The 19813-nt window shown below is 45.6% G+C and overlaps 1 protein-coding gene across 1 annotated transcript in view; it reads right to left on the reverse strand.

Moving 5' to 3' along the window:
- LOC146798435 (trafficking protein particle complex subunit 6b-like) overlaps nt 1–19813 on the reverse strand; it is a 132403-nt gene that overhangs the window by 11308 nt on the left and 101282 nt on the right. Inside the window, exon 5 of the mRNA XM_085625708.1 lies at nt 4388–4481. Coding sequence (XP_085481834.1) covers nt 4388–4481 — 94 coding nt within the window. The remainder of the gene's footprint in view (nt 1–4387; nt 4482–19813) is intronic.

Here is a 19813-nt window from a genome sequence, read left to right on the forward strand (position 1 = left end):
AAAATTTGCCTCTAAATACGCTTAACTTTTCTTGATATTCTTCTTCATTCTCTGTATCCTGGCATTTTACCTGGAGTTGGAATGGACTATAAGCAGGCTCAAAAAGACCTTCCGCTTCAGATTCCTGCAATTCCAATAAATGAGAAGGTGGAAGTGGCGAGATTTTACTCCAAGATGCCAACTCAGATGACCTCCATCCGGATTTTGGGCGTCATGGAGAACTTTTTTGTCTCCGTCGAAGAGATCGTCGACGGTGTCTTCCTTTTAATCGTTATTGTCGTCGAGTGTTTCATCGTTGACAATTTGAAAACCGTCGCCGACGGGGTCGAGGTCATCGATGAAGTCCGTTTTGTCGTTGTGAGAAGTTGGCCTAGTAGATGCTGTCCATTAATTATAGTGGGCACCTTGCACCAGTCCAAACAACCCTTTATTGATGACAGGTTAAAGACAACCTTCATTGAAAGCTATCCTAGTGGTAGCTACGGAGAGCAGCCTTCAGGCTAAGTCTTGAAGGAATGTAAAGCAGCTTGTTTTACCAGTCTATAATCTCTTGAATGGCTAAATGAAAGACAACCACACCAGGTATATATATAAAATATATGTATTTATTTTTAAACACCTCCTACTAGTCTCTTTATGAGGCTAGAGGTCCAAACACATAAGCTACACTTCAAATATTACAGTAGAATAGCACAAATAAACGTCAGGCCCTAGCGGCGAGCCAAATCATACTAAAATAGTGGTATAAGAGCCACAACTGAACTAGACACAAGGTCTAGAGCCTGTAGAATCGCTGGGACCCCAAGGAACCACCCAAGGTAGTGACACAGGGTACCCAAGGGGGCTGTGTGCAGTGTGAGAACACAGCCGCGAGCTCCCATTAGCTTCTATGGGGAAAGTCGCGGTTAGATTTTTAAAGATTAGGGACACTTAGAGATGAACTAGGACAAAACCATTTTGGACTTAGGAAGTTCTAGGGTCAACACCCACGGGAGCACCGGAGTACTCGAGTTACCTCACCCAGGGAAGCCAGGTGAATAGGTGTCAAATGGTGTTGGGTCACGTCAGCGTTTTCAATGGGAGCTGGCGAAGAAGTGCTGCTGCCGGGAAGATGTGAAGTGTCCGAAGAGATCAAAGCCTGGATAGAAGTTGAGAAGAACCTGAAGGCAGAGGGGACAGAGTCTGGGTCACTTGCCAGTGACCAGGGGCACCATAGGCGAATGCCCACCGAAGTTGGGTGATTTCAGGTGAAGAAGGTGAAGCTTGACTCTTCAGCCACGAGGACCAGGAGGCGTCGAGGACGACCAGGAGCTGGATTAGAGCTGTCCCACGAAGGATGTCGAGTGCTGCAGCGTCGGTGCCCGGATTGGACACAACAAGCCTTGGCAACAGCAACCCACGCAGAAAGGAGAAAGATGCTTCGGTGCGGACCAGCAAGGTCTGAGGGACTCACCACTTGGAAGGGAGTCAGGGCACGTCTGGAGCAACCAGGGAAGCCCAAGGAAAATCAAAGCTACCTTCACAGGGACCCACCAGTCGACAGACCAGGGATCACGAAGGGACCTCGAGAGGAAACACAAAATGGCGGTCCACAGGTCACTCGGCTGACAATCTTCGGTGGATTCTCTGCTCGAGGTGGGGGCTACAAGTAACCCCAAGCACGACTTCAAGAGACGTCGAGAAGTCAATGCACTTGCAACTCCCTGCATCACAGGTTAAGAAATGAAAAAGAAATTTAAATTTATAAAGCACATTAAACCTGAGGGTATCTAAGTGCTAAACCAAATAAGCAGACCCCGCTAACGGCTACAGTTCCCAAAAGAGCTACAATGAGAATAACCAGGTTTTCAAGGATTTTTTAAACAAAATAAAGGTGTCACCTTAGAGATGTGGGCAGGCAAAGATTTCCAAATCCTAGCAGCAGCCACTGAAATAGAACAGCTGCTCCATCTTTCCCACCTTAGGAGGACCTAAGCATCCTACCTGGAATATACAAATTAACGAGAGCAGAAAGAAGTTTCAACCCTTTATGATAAAGGGCTAGGAAGACAGAGCAAATAGCCTAAAGGAGATGTGCTTCCTCATAAAAAGCTAGTGAAGCAAGCAAATGCCCTTTCTAACTGACAGTCATTTGAAGGTATTAGGACTGAGGTGAGCAGCCGCATTCTGCACCACCTGCGGTTTGTTCAAAGAGGATGTGTTAATATTCAGGTAAAGGGCATTCCAGAAGTCAAGTCGGGAGGAGATTAAGGCAATGACTACCAAATGATACATTTCTGCCGGAATAAAAGGAAACGTTTTGCTAAGCATCCGGATTATGTATAAGCATAGAATGTACTGCCGTACGATTAACCTGTGTTTCAAAATTGAGAGGTGTCAAGAATGACCAAAATGTCTAGCAACGTTCACAGGGGTAGGTAGAGGGCCACATTCCTCTGGCCACCAACTATTGATCCAGATAGATTCTTGGGTCACTAGTTTTTGATTGAGATATTTCTCTAAACGTTTTGCAGGTGTGGGCAGAAGAGAAATAGGGTAAACGTTTTTCATGTCATCAGGGTCAACTTTAGTTTTTAAACTGAATGACTGTAGCTTCCTTCCAAAGATGCAAAAATATCCCTGTATCTAAGGCATGATTGAGTACTCCCTGAAGAGTCTCAGCAATACAACCAGGAACTAACTAACTACAGGATTTTAGGTGGGCAGGGATCCACTGGAGACTAAGACTTGAGGTTCATTAGGAGCTCTGTGGTTTTCTGCACCAAAATAGGAGGAAAGATCGAGAATCCAGGGGACACGGTTGAGATGCCCATTGCTTCAATCGAAAAACAATGAACAGCTGAGAAAGGAAATTTGGAGTAAATGTTAAGGATTTTATTTCTGAAGTAGATAGCTAGTCTATCACAGACCTCTTCTGGGGGATCAGTAAGGCTATGAATTAAAGGCAGAGAAACTTCTTTAACTACTTTAAAAAGATTTCCTTAGAGCAATGTCCTTACTGTCTTATTTTTTCTGAGTAGAAAATTGATCTAGCAAGGCCAATAGCAAGTTTGTATCAGTGTATATGAGCCGCTTTATTAATGGGAGTGCAGTGCAATTGCCATTTCTGCTCTTGTCTACGACAAATGTGCCGATGATTTTTAAGATCGTCCGTGAACCAAGGCGTTGAAGGTTTGGATTTGGTGCAGCGTTTAATTGTCAGCGGCACAACGATATCAAGTGCTGTTCCAATCGATTTCTGAAAACCTTCAGCCTTGAGATCAGACACAGTACCCACAGAAATTTGAGCAGTATTAAGTTCCTGTTCAAGGACAGCTGGTCTAGGGATTATTTATTTTAGCCGGCTGGGGCATGATGGAAACATGTTAATTTCTGATATTTTGCATAAAAATATAACAATCTAAAATGAGAGCTCTGGAATTATTTGCTGCTGAAATCATTACTAGTCCTCTTGATGTCACTCTTTGGGTATCCCCTTATTTTGTTACTGCCCTCTAAACTGCTACATGGAAAAGCAACCAGGCATCTAATTTTTACCATCTTATATGACAAAAAGTTAACCAGTGTTTTGTTAAAACCTTCAATGAGTGGGAAAACATAGAATGGATAGTTTGCTTGCTAAAAAAAGTCTAGTTCATCAGCTGCCAAGCAGTTTCCGAATGGTGAAAGGGAATGGGGGTTGGAATAGTTACATAACAAACGCACAGCTACCTTTGGCATGTGGAGTCCTGCTTTTAAATCAATTTTATTCAGTCAACTTCTTTTTTGTTCCTTGTGTACTGCATCACGTTTGGGTTTGCAAAAAATTATACTGTGAAATTGGAAATCGAGAATCAGACTCGAAAATTAATGACTGGACAAATGATTTGCCCCACCAGTATCTTTGGGCAGAGTGAACATAAACTAGGAGGTGACAAACCCTTAAACAATATGGTATATGTGCTTGAATCTATAGGACTAATCTGCCGATTCCTCTCACTTGTAATGCATGAATCAGTTTCTCGGTCAGAAACATACAAGATGTCTCCTTATCGGTCACCTTATTTTCCATTATCCTAAGTGTCCATTTTTCCCCCAATCATGATGGTTATAGTTTCAAACTTTACACTTCGGTATTTTTACAATGACTGACAATCTCTAAACTTTAAAAAGTGAAGATGAAATCACACATTAAAAAGGATTGTTTTTGATAGTAAAATTATTAGAGCAGAGTGCCCTTAAGAGGGAAACACATTTTGCAAAAAGATGGTTTGGACAAACTGCCTACAAGACTTTGTCTAGACAGACTAAAAAAATATCAGCCTAACATTACAACTTTTGTTTCACAATACTCTTTAATTATGGTATCAATAATTGCACATTGTTTTTGTTTACCAAGGGCACTTACATGCTGGCATAACTGGAACCTCCGCTGTCACAGTGCTGTTGATGCCAAGGTTGGCTAATGCTCCTTTCACAAGCCCACATGTATATGCTAAAAACTAAAGAAAAAGGGCATGGGTTAGAAACTTTTTGCCTGTGATCTACAAGAAACTGGAAAGCAGAATGTTCATTATTAGCCAAGAAATGGTTAAATATCCTTTTTTTCCACATTTGTCTAACGTTGGAAGCACAAGCCCATCTCTCTAGGAGAGGCTGTATATGTAATAGAAAAATATAACAAAGGCTGGCAAAGCCAACAGTTCCGGCCTTGGCACGCTGGTTCAAATGGTCACATTTCCTTACATTCTTTATAACATATATAGGCCACAAAAAGAAAAATGAAAACATATAGTTGCTTGAATGCGGTGACTATAGGTTTGCAATAAAAGTATTACATTTGTAAATAAATTAACTATAACTTATAACTTTAACTAAACCATATGGGTGCTACCTATCAGGCATGTGTATTTAGAATAGATCTAGAAATCATTTGCAGTGTTATGCCCCTCACAGGAACATAAATGACTGTGTGATGTTAATAGAAGATATTATTGCTTTGAATTAAAACAAACCGAAAATATTTAGGTAAAATACACAAGGATGACCAAAAAAAAAAAAAAAGAAATGGAAAGAAAGAGGGAACAACAAAATAAAGTGCTGGACTACAGGCCCGGGCATTAAGGCGCACCTCTTTTAAGGTGGATGTGAAATGTGATGAGGCAAAATGACTCACAGTGCAAGAGAGCCAGTGGCTGAAATGGGCAGACACGCTACCCCATTCTTGATGCTGTGGTAGCAGGAAGCAAAATATGAATAATAATTGAACAGACCCATGCATGAAGAATGCTGATCCAAAGCCCTTCTACGTATCTATATACGCTTTTTTATTGGTGATTTTCTATGGTACCTCGAGGCTGGATAAACTCCTTAAGCTGTCTACAGGTCAGACATAGCACAACAGCACCGGTGGGAACACAAAGGAAAGTATAAATCCTCAAATGTAATGAAGTAACACACAAAGGCCACAACTTCAAATAAGCGCCAAAACAATGGAAATAATAGTCAAGATATGGCGATGTTTCACTGGTTTTCAAATGTTGTGTTTTGTATTATTGCTATAAAAATAATCAGAGTATGTAGTATTATGTAGGGCTTACTGGCGTACACCAGTGTCAATGCAGAGTAAACAAACATTGGCATAGCCAATAGGTCTCGCCTTTGGGACTTTATAAGTGTTTTGCCATGCAACAGTTGTTGTTGCACCAAGGATATTGTGCTGCATAACTAAATACTTATAAGGTCCCAAAAGCGAGACCTATTGCCTGTGCCAATGCTGGTTTGTGTTCCCTCAGGCTCCATTGAGCATCCCCGGCTCGCTCGCTACGATGTTATCTAGGTACGCTGTATTCACCCCTCGTTCGCTTAAAAGTGCACCACCTATGCCGTTCCAGTAACTCCTTATATCTACTGGCCCGTTAAAGCCTCACCTATCCCCCTTGCTGGACAGTAGTTTTCCCACTCTGTAGTTTCACCTCTTCATCTCATAGAGACACATCATCTCTACTCTGGCTCAGAAGTCATTTCTTTCCAATGTGTCTCTTTTCACCTATGCCCACTTTCTCACCACTCATCATATCTCAAATCATCCCCTCGAAACAACTACTCACCTGCAGGTAAACCTGAGGGCTACAATGAGGGCGCAGCTCAGGGCGATGGCCCCGCACAACAGATCTGGTCTTCGGGCCATCTGGGACAGCACCCGCGTGCAGTGAAGCGGACTCAGCCTCTGCATGCCGACTTCACATGCCTAGCCGTGCAGGTAGCAGGGGAGTGTCACCTCTGCCAGAGGGCCGGGCGAACCAGGGCACGGGGACCCCAAGGACAGCTCAGGACTAGCTCTTGTCTAAGTCTCGTACCACAGACACAAAGAACGGACAATAAAATTAAAGCCCCGTGCGTGATTGTAAACATGGCGACCATGTTAACATTTGCTATTTGTTGAAGTTGCTTAGAGTGCCACTCTTTAAAGCCACGGCTCGCCCACTCACACATGCTTTTTCCTAAATGATTTATCTCTAACACTTTAATGCTTCTGATGACATTGCATTCAATTTCGAAATTTGGCATTCTTTTGTTAAAACAACAATCGCTAAACTAACCGATAGAACAGCCAAATGTCGGTATGTTTATAAAAAAAATAGCTACTTCTCATGTAAATCACAATTCTAACAAACTTGCAATTTCCAATATTCTAAACAGCGGACATGTTCACAAAGAGCTGATGTATGATTCTTAGCAGTCAACATTTTAGTGTGGTTTGATGTAATTGTCTTTCTTCCGTGTTTACAGACAGGCAATTTATCAGTGAGTAAGCTGTCAAATATGATCGACTTGGAGCTGTAGGAGAGGACGTGCTGGGGTGAAGTGGCCGCCCAGGGTTTGTTTGACAGTAGGGATGGGTGCGCAAAGAAATACAAGCATTTGCAATGCAATAGGTCTCGCATTTACGCGAGTTTGAGCTATTGACATTGCAAATGGCAATGCCTTTTATTGTTTTCGTTTTTGAAACATAAATAAAAGGCATTGTCATTTGCAATGTCGATAGCTCAAACTCGCATAAATGCGAGACCTATTGCATTGCAAATGCTAACGGCTGTCCTGCAGTTCCCCCGGGGCACAAGCAGGCATCCACTTCTGTGAGGACAGCTGATCTCAGCAAAAAGACAGAAGTAGATGCCTGCTTGTGCCCTGGGGGGACTGACATAAAAAAAAACACACGAAGCGGCATTTTGTTGTCATGGCAACAAAATGACGTGGGACTGTCCACAGTCCCACGGACACCTGCATGCTGTTTGCAATGGACAAATGGTGAGAGCAGCCATCTTTGTCCATTGCAGACGCGTGCATGAGAGCCCTCGCAGAATTGATTCCAAAAGGTGCTCTCCTGGCTAGAGCAGCGCATGCGCTGCATTCACCAGGCGAGACCTAAAAACACAGCATTATGGTTCCAAATCAAGGGATGCCTTGTTTAGACTTAGAAAGTATGTACTTAAGGATGTTTGTAATTTTTTTTATTTAGCGTGAACTAGACCCAAGACATCGGGTATTAGAGCGCTTTACATAGCACCAGTTTCGTTTCGGAAGGACACATTCATTTTTGTTAGGCATGGGGAGATTAAGTGACTTGCCCAGAATCACAGGATGATGAGCGTCGTTGCCAAGACTTGAACCCGTCCAGTCAAAATGTTACTTACCCTGTAAGCATCCCTTTGTGGCATGTGTGTAGTAGGTTCAGATGCTGTGCCTATTTCTGCCATCTACTGTTGGTCTCGGACGCGTGCAACTTTCGAGTCACAAGGTATAGTGACTTCTCCTATGAGTGGATTTGTGCATGGGCATCAGCTCCATTGTTAGATTGTTTTTCGTACAGCAGGTGCAGAAGTAATGGAGCATAGGAATAGAAAATAAGATGTCCGTGCAATATATTAAAGATAAGAAAGAAGGCATCTGCAACAACCGTAGGCTTCTAGGGAGAAGGGTGGGTGCATGCGAATCATCTACAGTACTTCACGCCACGAACAGATGCTTACAGGGTAAGGAAAAGTTGCTTACCTGTAATCCTAGTTCTCTGCCCATGGAGCTGTATCTAAGAAGATGTCAATTAAGCCACTTCCTTCCAAAGATTTTTTGACATATGCCAACCATGGGATGAAAAGGCCCTGGCAGGATGCCAAGCAGTCTGAGATTATATTCCTTGTTAATGACGTTTCTTCCGAGCTCCAAATAGATAACAACAAAAGAGCCGGGAGGCTACGAATATGGTCACTCAAATAATCTAAGATGTCCAGCTGGTTATGACAAATAAAATGAGAAGTCGATGATGGGGCGGATAATATTCTCCTACAAAAACGATTTTCCTCCCTTTGGCGGTTTATGGGGTCACCTAATCTCCCGCCCTGTAAGTAGCAATAAGTGTGCATCGGGCGTAGTCTATCTGCAACAAGGGTATAAGGTCCCTTCCTCCGTTTGCTGAAGGCAAACGGAGAAGTGAGCCAACTGCCCTCGAAAATGTAGCCCGGTTTTGTGCAATATGAGGAGACCATGACCCAGATGAGCTGAAAGTAACCCCAAATAAGAGAAAGTGCTGGTGCTTAATAAAATGTTAAGACCCGCAGCGATAGAATGAAGTCGCGTGCGCTGTGGGCCACAAGTTATTAACAAAGATTTCGTAAAATTATTCGATAGGTCGAAATTTGCCCAAAAATTAACAAAGGAATAGACTAAAAGATTCAAGGCTTTGGGAGTGCGGGTGATGAGCACAGTGTTATCCGCATAAAATAATGCAGGAAGGGGGGGGGGGGTACTATTCACCAAAGGCACATAGGGGGTGCACTTAGTGAGCCCTATGTTAAGATCACATATGTACAGAATAAATAGGAGGGGAGCTAATATGCCCCTTTGGCGGATCCTCCGTCCAATGCTAAATTCATCTGAGACGTTCCCAAACCTAACTTGGGCCTTAGGGTCCGTGAGTAGAGAAAACAGCAGGTGTACTAGCGATGGGTCCATTTTTAGTTTGATAAGGGATTGCCACAACTCTGCTCGGTTGACACAATCAAAGGCCACTGACAGATCCATGAAGGTGAGATGTAATGTTGACTGTTTGGCCACAGTGTATTTCCAATGATCAGGTTTAAATCAAGGCATTGTTCAACCGTCCCTGTGCCATTTTGAAAACCACATCGGCATGCAATCATTATATTGTTATCATTGACAAATTCTGTTATTCTGTTATACAGGGCTCGGACGTTTTGGCTGAAATATCGATCAAGGAGATGGGCCCGTAACATTTAGGCTCCGCCCTGCTCCCTTTCTTGAAAATAGGGACAATAACTGAGGGGAACCAAGAACAGGGAATCAAGACAATTTACAGCACAGCCTGCGATTATCTGCAATTGGTAATACATTGATAAGACCTGGCATGTGTTGATGGATCTCTCTTTAGGGTACAACCAAAGTTATCTCGATCGGGTCGTGATCCCCGAAATTAGTGCTACTAATTGTACCATATAACTGATTTCCGTAAATTGTGAAAGAAGAAAAGATAGTCAAGGATTGAGGAGCTGTTCCTACCTCTAAAGGTGGGCAGCCCCTGCACTCCATGCCCAACTCCTTCCAGAACATTATGTAAATCAGAGGAGGCAAGAAAAGCCTGCACCTCTTTTCTTGCTCATCCGAATTACTGGCAACCATTGGCCCCCCTGCCCTCTGGCAGTGTAACCTAGCATTAAAATCACCCTCTAGGCAAAGTTACAAATGCTGACCCTGCTGAGATGTGTACCCCACAAGAGTTTAAATAAATTCAAATAGGCCTGAATATCTTTGATTGGGCACATTCAAAACATCAGTAGTATAGAAATTGATAAGAAATAAAGTCAAAGCCCCCTTGTATGAAACAGCTTGAAAGTCAGTTCCAGAGGTGGTCACGGTCCCTCAGTGGCCTCCAATTAAGAGATTAATCCAAATAGACAGACCACCTGAAGGGTGACCACAGCGGGATGGTGCCGCAGAGGGAAGGATAAAGCACATGTAGCCTTCAAAAGATTATAGGGTTAACTTCCCACGTCTCCTGCAGTAGAATAATATTGTATGATTTTTCAAACTTTTGCCAGTCAGGTAATACTATCTTGGAGTGAAAGCCCGTAACATTCCAGCTTAATATTTGTAACTAATAATTCTTAACAGGCAAAGTCAAAGGGCAGGGGGCAAAACGAAAGCCTCGGGCACTTGTATGGAGGCACTACTCAAGGCATTGTCTAAGCAGTGCGATTCATGGCTATGAACAGTAACATCAGACTCAACAGGAATTGTGGGTAATGTTATCGCCACCATGGCTGCGGGGGCCGGTTTCAGAGTTCTTTGAGTTATAATGCAGTTTTCTGGTGGAAACAGCAAGCCCTTTCCCATCAGCCGAAGGGCTGTCTGTCAATCCACCTTATTTAAATCCGATAGGGCTGCAAACCTGTTGTCACATACCAAGCCCCATCCTGGTTGAGGGCAGCAGCCAAGAACAGTTCGATGAAATACTTGTTTAACCAGTTTGTAAAAATACCACAAGAGTAATGTAACGATCTTAGGGCCATTTGTTGTCTCCTGCTTGTGAGCATCCAATACTTTCCTCCACTGTCCAGGTGCCTAAAATTAACTATAATGCAATTGCCAGCTATATTTTTCGTGGACAGGCCAATCCAACCAACCCTTCGTGCCATTATAATTTCGCAGTTCTCCGCAGGAATGAAGTTCTTATGTACGCCAAGCCAGTAGGTCACCTTAGTTCGTAGTACAGCCCAGGTCTCCGTCTGGTTTTCTTGCAAAGGTGGCACCCCTGCCATTATCAGGACATAAGGGCCGAACTCTTGGGGTAAATTGAATTTGCTACTTACCAGTATGCATCTGTTCTTGGCATGTAGGGCTGCTGACATTCATATCTGTGCATAGATCGCCGTCTAGTGTTGGGTTCGGATGTTTGCACGTTGTTGTCCTGGAAGAGTCTTCGAAGTATCCTGAGATAGGTGACTCCTCCCCTGGACCACAGTGCGCATGGGCATCCTCTCCATCCTCAGATTGTTTTTCGCCATTGTGGCAATGATGGAGTAGATACAGAAAGTGATGACCATGCTTACAGTAATTCTGAGAGCTGCAGCTGCTACGGGCGCCGGGGAGGAGGGTGGGCGATATGAATGTCAGCAGCCCTACATGCCAAGAACAGATGCATACTGGTTAGTAGCATATTCAGTTCGAGGCATGTGGGCTGCTGAATTCATATCTGTGCATAGAATATATAGCAGTACCCTCTATTAGCGGCGGCTACCAGTGCCAGCTGCAGCGGTCTGAAAAAGAGTTTTGAGAACAGCCTGTCCTACAGCTGCCTGCTGTTTTGATTGCACATCTACACAATAGTGTTTGGTAAATGTATGTGTAGTGGACCAGGTGGCTGCTCTACATATATCATGCAAAGGAATGTTTCCCAGGAAAGCCATGGAGGCCCCTAACTTACGTGTTGAGTGGGCTCGTGGGGGAATCGTTAATGTGCGTTTAGCTTTTTGATAGCAAATTTGAATACATTTAACGATCCATCTGGCTATACCTGCTTTGGAGATGGCGTTACCTTTGTGGTGTGGGGCAAAGGCAACGAAAAGTTGTTTTGTTTTCCTAAAGACTTTAGTCCTGTCTATATAGTACATGAGGGCTCTCTTTACATCCAGTGTATGGAGTGCTCTTTCTGCGACAGTTTGTGGGTTTTGACAGAAAACAGGCAGTTCAATAGTTTGATTCATGTGGAACTGCGATATCACCTTGGGCATGAATTTGGGGTTGGTACGTAGTACGACCCTGTTGGCGTGAACCTGTATGAATGGCTCTTGAACGGTTAGTGCCTGGAGTTCACTAACTCTCCTCAAAGAAGTGATTGCTACTAGGAAAGCTACTTTCCAGGTGAGGAATTGAATCTCGCATGAGTGTAGAGGTTCAAAGGGTGGACCCATCAGGCGTGTGAGGACCAAGTTGAGGGTCCACATTGGAGCTGGTGGGTGGCGTGGAGGAATGACTCGTTTGAGTCCTTCCAAGAATGCTTTGATGGCAGGCACTCTGAATAAAGAGAGGTGCTGCCTGTTCTGGAGATAGGCTGATAATGCGGTCAAATGGACACTTATTGAGGTGTATGCCAGATTGCATCGGTATAGGTGTAAGAGGTAACAAATTATGTTTTGGGTGGACGCGTCTAGCGGGTTAATGTCATTGTTATTGCAATAAATGACGAACCTTTTCCATTTGGCTGCATAGCAAGCTCTGGTAGTGGGTCTTCTAGCTTCCTTAATGATGTCCATACAGTCAGGTGGCAGGTTTAGGTAGCCAAACTCTAGGACTTCAGGAGCCAGATTGCCAGGTTTAGCTGTTGCGGATCTGGGTGCTGAATCTCTCCATGGTTCTGCGTCAAATGCGCGGGTTTGATCCGCAGCCTTTGATGCGGCACCACGGAAAGTTCGAGAAAGGTGGTGTACCATGGTTGGCGTGCCCATGTTGGAGCAACCAGGACGAGTGTTAGCGAGTGTTGTCTGAGTTTGCGTGCCACCAGCGGTATCAATGGTGCTGGGGGAAAAGCGTACGCAAATCTGCCGGACCAGTTCATCCATATCGCATTGCCCTGCGACTGCGGATGTGGGAACCTGGCGGCCAAGCTTTGGCATTTTGCGTTTTCGCTTGTGGCGAATAGGTCTATCTCTGGATGACCCCACTGCTGGAAGTACGGTTGGAGTACTGATGGGTGTAACTCCCACTCGTGCATCTGGTGGCTGTGTCTGCTGAGAAGATCCGCCATCTGGTTGTCCTTGCCGGGGAGGTGTTCCGCCATGAGGAACATGTTCCACATGCTCTGAGCCAGATGAGACAACTGTGGAGAGTATGTTCCTCCCTGCTTTTGTATGTAGTACATGGCAGTCATGTTGTCCGTCCGGATCAACACGACTTTGTTGCACAAGTGTACTTTGCATGCTTTCATTGCCAGGAAGATTGCCATCAGTTCTAGAAGGTTGATGTGCATCTTCTTTTGTTGTATTGTCCATAGTCCCTGCACTGTGTAATTGAGTACATGAGCTCCCCATCCCTGGAGAGACGCGTCCGCTGTCAGTATTATTTGTGGAACAGGCTCTTGGAACGGTCGGCCCTTGCAAAGGTTTTGTGGATTCCACCAATGCAGAGAGTTGTATGCCCGACCGCTCACCAACACTAGGTCTTTTAGTTGCCCGTGAGCCTGATTCCATTGACGTGCTAAGCACTCCTGAAGCGGGCGCATATGTAGTCTCGCGTGTGGGACTATGAAAATGCAGGAGGCCATCATGCCTATCAACTGCATGAACACTCGCGCGGGAAGGAAGTGTTGGGGTTTGAACTTGGAAATCAGCATTTGCATGCTGTTGATCCTCACTAAATTTGGCTGAGCTGTGGCTGCCAGAGTGTCTATGGTCACACCTAGGTACTGTTGTACGTGTGCGGGTTAGAGATGTGATTTCGGGTAATTTAGTGAGAACCCCAGACTGTGAAGAAGGTGAATGGTGCGGGACATGTGGCTGGCACATTGCTGGGCTGACTTTGCCTGAACAAGCCAGTCGTCCAGGTAAGGGTAGACGTGAATGTGTTGCCTCCGTAGATGTGCAGCCACAGTAGCTAGGCACTTTGTGAATACTCTGGGTGCTGTGGTCACGCCGAACGGAAGAACCTTGAATTGGTAGTGCTGCCCTTGAATAGTGAACCTGAGATATTTTCTGTGTGAGGGGTGAATGGGTATGTGGAAATACGCATCTTTGAGGTCTAGCGTGGCCAGGAAGTCTCCCGGTTTGAGCAGCGGGAAGACTTGTTGTAGGGTGAGCATGTGGAAATGCTCTGAGAGAATGTAGCGGTTGAGGGGTCTCAGGTCTAGTATAGGTCTGAGTGACCCGTCCTTTTTTGGTATTAAGAAGTACAGGGAGTACATCCCCGTACCTTGCTCGTGGACGGGTACGACCTCTATTGCGCCTTTTTCAGCATACTTAGCACTTCCTGCTGTAATAGCGCTAAGTGCTCTGAGGACATAGGACGGTGTTTTGGCGGTATTGTGGGTGGAGTGGAGGTTAATTCTAGGCAGTAACCGTGTTTGATAATATCTTTGACCCACCTGTCCGTGGTGATGGAGTTCCACGTGGACAGGAACCTTTGTAGCCTTCCCCCGACAGGTGTTATGTGGTCGGGAGGAAGGGAGAGGGCGTCACTGTTTGTTCTTGGGGGAGGACCTGGTATTGCCGTATCCGCGTCCTCTGCCCTTTGTGCTGGAGCCACGATATCCACCCCGGGTGTTTTTATCGTAGGTACTTTGTGTGTTGCCCTTGTTGTAGGTTTGCTGTGACCCCTGTCCTCTACCTGCTCCTCTATTTCCGGGGCGACGAAAGGAGCCACTCCGAAAGGTCTGCGTTTGGAGAGCCCCCATGGACTTTGCAGTGTCTGTGTCCTTTTTTATTTTTTTTAGGGTGGTGTCAACCTCTGGTCCGAACAAGTAGTCGGGGTTGACCGGCTGATTGAGGATGTTATTTTGAACCTCAGGTTTGAAGCCGGAGATTCGTAACCAGGCGTGTCGTCGTAACATGACGCTGGTGTTTATTGCTCTGGCAGCTGTATCTGCGGCATCCAGTGCACACTTAATGGATGCGTTCGTGAGGAGTTGTCCCTCCCTGATGAGGATCTCTGCTCCCTCTTTGTATTGGTCAGGGAGATGTTGGAGTAGGGTTTCTAATGTGTCATAGTGTGCGCGATCGTAGCGAGCTAGGAGCGCCTGGGTATTGGCAATACGCCATATGTTAGCTGCCTGGGCTGCAACCCGTTTGCCGGAGGTCTCTAGCACCTTGGACTCCTTGTCCGGGGGAGGAGCATCCCCAGTTGTCTGCGAGTGCGCCCGTTTGCAAGCATTAGCGACTACGATGGAATCTAGGGGCAACTGGCCTCTAATGTACGTAGGGTCCCCAGGCGCCGACCTATATTTTTTGTCGATCCTGGGGTTTATTACTCTTGCCCTAGTGGGTTCTTTGAAAATGTCCTTTGCTGGTTTGAGGACACCTTTCAACATGGGTAGAGTTTTGATATTCCTTTCTGAGGATGCGAAAGTATCCATTAGAAAATCGTCCTCGATTGTGTCAGAGTGGAGTTGCACACCATGATTGGCCGCAGCACGTTCAATGAGGGCGTTGAATGCGGCAGTGTCCTCTGTGGGAGACGTTTTCGCGCCATATAGCTGCGTGTCCTGTGTATCCATAGGTGCACCCGGGTCCACAGGGTCATCCCAAGCCTGGTCAGGGTCCTGTTGGCCTTCAGGGTCCATCTCTCTGGGGTAGGGGACGTCGTCACCCATGTAGTCCTCCAAAGCGTCGGTTTCGGAGGGTGTCGGAGAGAAGGGTTGTGGATCTAGGTAAGAGGTATGGAGACGTTCGTAAAGAACTGGTTCCGAATCCGCTGGCAGCTTTTTCTTTAGCGGGATCCGGTAGGAGTCCAAAGCCTGCTCGGAAGATATTCTCCGCTTGTGGAGCATAATTCTGCCGGTGTCGGCATCGATGATGTGGGACGGTGACGTCTCCGTAGGAGAGCGTTTGGCAGGTGTGATCCTAGTTTGGGTGACACGTGTCCTGATTTTAAACAGTTTGGGCGCCGTGGATGGCGGCAGTCCAAAAGTGATGTTGGGTGTTGCTGGAGAAGCTTTTTGAGCTTTTTTCGGCTCGGAGCCCGACGTGTCCTGGAGGGCTGCCTTTTCTTTGATGCGTTGCAAGGACGCTGCAACTTGTCGCACCTGTAACGCCGACGGTTCTTTGGCGCAGAGCGGTTCTGTAGAGGCAGGCGTGGACTTCTTTGGGGCCACGGGGTCATCGAGTCGAGGAGAGGTAGTAGCTGTCGACGGCGTCGATGATTGGGCCTTCGGTGCTGCTTTCGAAGTGGTGTGCGACGCAGCGGCCATTTTGACCTTCGTGGCCGGAGCCGATTGTTTCGGTGCCGGGGGCCGAGGCGGTTTGGCGGTACCGATGGCCTTTTTCCGTGTGTCGGCGCCGACGTCGGCTGCTGCGAGTTCGGCACCGAAGTCCCGTTTGGTGCGGTCGGAGCCGACGGGTTTGGCTGGCGTCGAAAGTGTAGTGGGCTTCGATCCGACCAGTGTCAGTTTCAGTTTCGGTTTCTGTGGAACCGATACGACTTTTGGTTTCAGTTTCGAGGAAGGGAAACCAGTCGTTTTGGGTACTAATGGCTGTCGCTGAATGTCCGAGGCCGGGCCAGAGGGTGGGGCCGAAGAACTGCGGGATAGGTCTTGGGTAAGGCCCGAAGGCGATCCCTCGACCGGAGCCATAGATTGGCGCACTGGGATATCCTCCGTCTGTACGGGTAGGCCTTGCTCGTCACCGGAGCTACTTTCTTCGGCCCCTAAGGCCTCATCGTAGTCTCCTACCTCGGTGTCGGCTTCTTCCCTGTGAAAGAGTTGTTCTTCGATGTCTTCCGATCCGGAATCGTGTTCGGAAGCGGGGCTGGAGGGTAGGTTCTCCACGCCTTCCACATCTTCGTCCTCGGCGCTGAAGATGTTGGTCGGGGCCGGTGCCGCTTGCTGCGCTTCAAGTCTCGCTGCTCGTCGATTCCGGAGAGTCTTTTTGGATCGGAATCGGGCACAGGCCATACATGTGGATTCGTCGTGATCCGGTGAAAGGCATTTGTTGCACACCGGATGGACGTCGACATGGGGATATTTCGCATTGCAAACAGGACACCGCTTGAATGGTGTCCTCGATTCCATCGTCTATGTGGGGTCGATGGTCGGATATGATGCGAAAAAGTTGTTTTTGAAGTCAGTAAACTAACAAGTAACTGTCGATACCGATCGCGAACAGTACCGACGCGAACTAAAGGCCTTTTGGCCTGAAAAAAGTTTTCCCTAACTTGAGTCAAGATAAGCACATCCGAACCCAATGGCGGAAAAAAACAATCTGAGGATGGAGAGGATGCCCATGCGCACTGTGGTCCAGGGGAGGAGTCACCTATCTCAGGATACTTCGAAGACTCTTCCAGGACAACAACGTGCAAACATCCGGACCCAACACTAGGCGGCGATCTATGCACAGATATGAATTCAGCAGCCCACATGCCTCGAACTTAAAGTTATGGAGCTAGGGTTTTTTATCCGCATGCCTACCGTCTCCACTTTGTTTTCCAGCGCATTTCCAATGTTCAAGTAACCGGAAGGTCCTTATTACCACAATTTCTGGTCCTCTGGATTGCAAGGGGAGGGGGAGAAGGTAAGAGTATGGAGACCTGGTAAGTGACCCTACCATGAGATGATTCACCACCCGCACAATCCAGTGGCCTGCCACTAGATGCAGGTCCAGGTACGCTTGTGACACAAGTAGCTCCAGCAATCATTATAGTACGAGATTTCAACACAATGGCTAGGTGGGTCTAAATTGACTCAACATGCTCTTTTATTGGCTGCAACTGAGCCTCCAGAATATTAGAAAATATTTGAAAAATTCTTACAAAACTCGGATGTTAATATAGCACGTAATCAAAGTGCTGGATCCCCCTTTACCGTTGTTTTAACAGTCTTGGGTTTCACCCGTGAAACACGCATACTAGGCATTTTTCATTTGGTTGCAGGTTCTACAGGGATGGTGGGACTGTTCAACCTCGAGGGGGCAAGGGGGAGCTAAAGTTTATTATAGTAACACCGACTCCTTGCGAAACTCTAGGATAATGGGGAGACGAAGTTGCCCCTGTAACCTCAGTAACAACTTCCTTCACGGATCAACTAGTTGTGTTAGATGGGACCACCCAACGTCCATTTATTGTATTGCCAACACAGCTCCCCTGCCCAACTCACAGCCTCCATTCTTTTAAGGTAAATTAGTTCGAAAACATCGCCACTGCACGTTCAATGACGGTAGGTTTATATGGAGCTTTCTGTGGGTGGCCGGGGCATCCCACAGTCCTACCCTCTCCCATGCTCAATAAAGATACAGGTAGGCACACAAAGGGTATCTCACCTTATTGTCCACAGTTCCATTGCCAGTCTCAGAGGGGTGGCCCAGCCCAGTTTCACACACTGAGGCAGCGTGCAAGCAATGGCTGTAGCGGTGAGGAGTGTTGGGCTTATTAATTTCTATGCAAGGATCTACCCCGACCCTGCAAAGTTTGTTCACGGTGTGCTGCTTAAGAAGTTGGAGACTTCCTGATACGAACGCGAGGACATGATTGCCTTAAACTTGTAATGTAAGCGTATAGAGTATTTGAGTTCAGAGAAAAGTGTTGATGTTGCGCAACGCGAGTGTGATTAAATCAAACATAACATTGGATTTTTCTTGAGCTTCGATGTAAATAATTAAGCAATGCCAACTATGGCAGTTTGCTTTGCCAAACGAACTATCTGGTCCTTCCAAAAAGTTTGGAATTATCATATTATAATATGGCATTATGGGACCAGTAGTCCCCTTATAACATATTTGTAAGGCAATCAAAGTGTGTCAAAGTATACAATTGTACTTATATTTGTGTACGTACTGTAATTTTAGATTGGAAAGCTGTGTTTGTTCATTTTAGCTTATCTTTGAATCTCGAAATATCTTCACATAGCATTTGGTAATGAGGCATGAAGTCCTTGGTCTGTAGACGTTCCATGAACTTAAGTTAATGGATGAGGTTAAATGAAGTCTCATCAATGTTAGAAATGTATGCAGCATGTGCAATTTGAAAGTGCTACTTGAAGGGGTTTGTGCTATTTTTATGGAATAGGATAAAAAAGGTTTTCCAAAACAATGAAAGAAATGGCGTTACATTTTTTTTGCGCAAAGTGATAATTATATTTTAGTGGACTGCTTATGTATTACAAAAGGGATAATTGGTGCAACATGCCCTTTAATATTAATGTTGAGAGTCTTAGCAATTCCACTATGTGTATATAACACACAAAGTACATTGCATTTTAATGTATTTTAAAGTACAGAGTGATGTTTTTGTAAACATTTAAACTTGCGGTATATTTTTTCTATGTCTATGTTTGGGACACTATAAATGGTTTAAGTAAAATGGCGCTTACCAGATTGATAAAGGCTGTTGCTACAGCCGAAACAGTTCTCTCCTGTTTGCTGGGTCGAGGTAGGCTCAATGTAATAAAGAAGCCCTAATCCAGTAGATATATATATCGCTCACCTGAGCGTAATTGAAAATAAAAAACAAGAAACAAAAGGACTATACAGGTGTCTCCTGCTTTCCTTTATTTCCACAAGCTGTCATGGAAGCAGGGCGTTGGCCCGAAACGCGTTGACAGTGGGATAAGAGGATTTGCCTTCCAGCATCTACCTCCTGGGAGTGCAGTTCCACCGAGGGGCAACCTTTGAAATTTGAATATTATATATATATATATATATACACACACATATACACACACATATATATATACATATACACATATATACATATATACATATATATACAAATATATATTAATTATCTGCTGGCGGTCGCCAGTAGATAGTTATAGTTACAACCTAGTTTCCATAGGAAATCTCAAAATTCTATTTTGAATAACTTTGGCGCCGGTTGACGAATCCTCGCGAAATTTTCAAAACTAATGGGGCGCTCCGTTCAGCTCCTACCCTGAAAGTCTCGGGGTGATTCGTCAAGCGGGCGCCGAGAAAAAGGGGGGGTCCCAAAACGCTTTTTCCCCATGCATTTTTCCATAGGACCTTTAGTCGCAGCTACAGCCCGAACGGCTGAACAGTATTACGTGTAATTTGGCAGAGAGGTAGCCATAAGGTCAAGGAAGTGCCTTTTGCAGGTCTGGTGT

Source organism: Triturus cristatus, chromosome 9, assembly GCF_964204655.1.
Source record: "Triturus cristatus chromosome 9, aTriCri1.1, whole genome shotgun sequence".
Taxonomy (NCBI): Eukaryota; Metazoa; Chordata; class Amphibia; order Caudata; family Salamandridae; genus Triturus; species Triturus cristatus.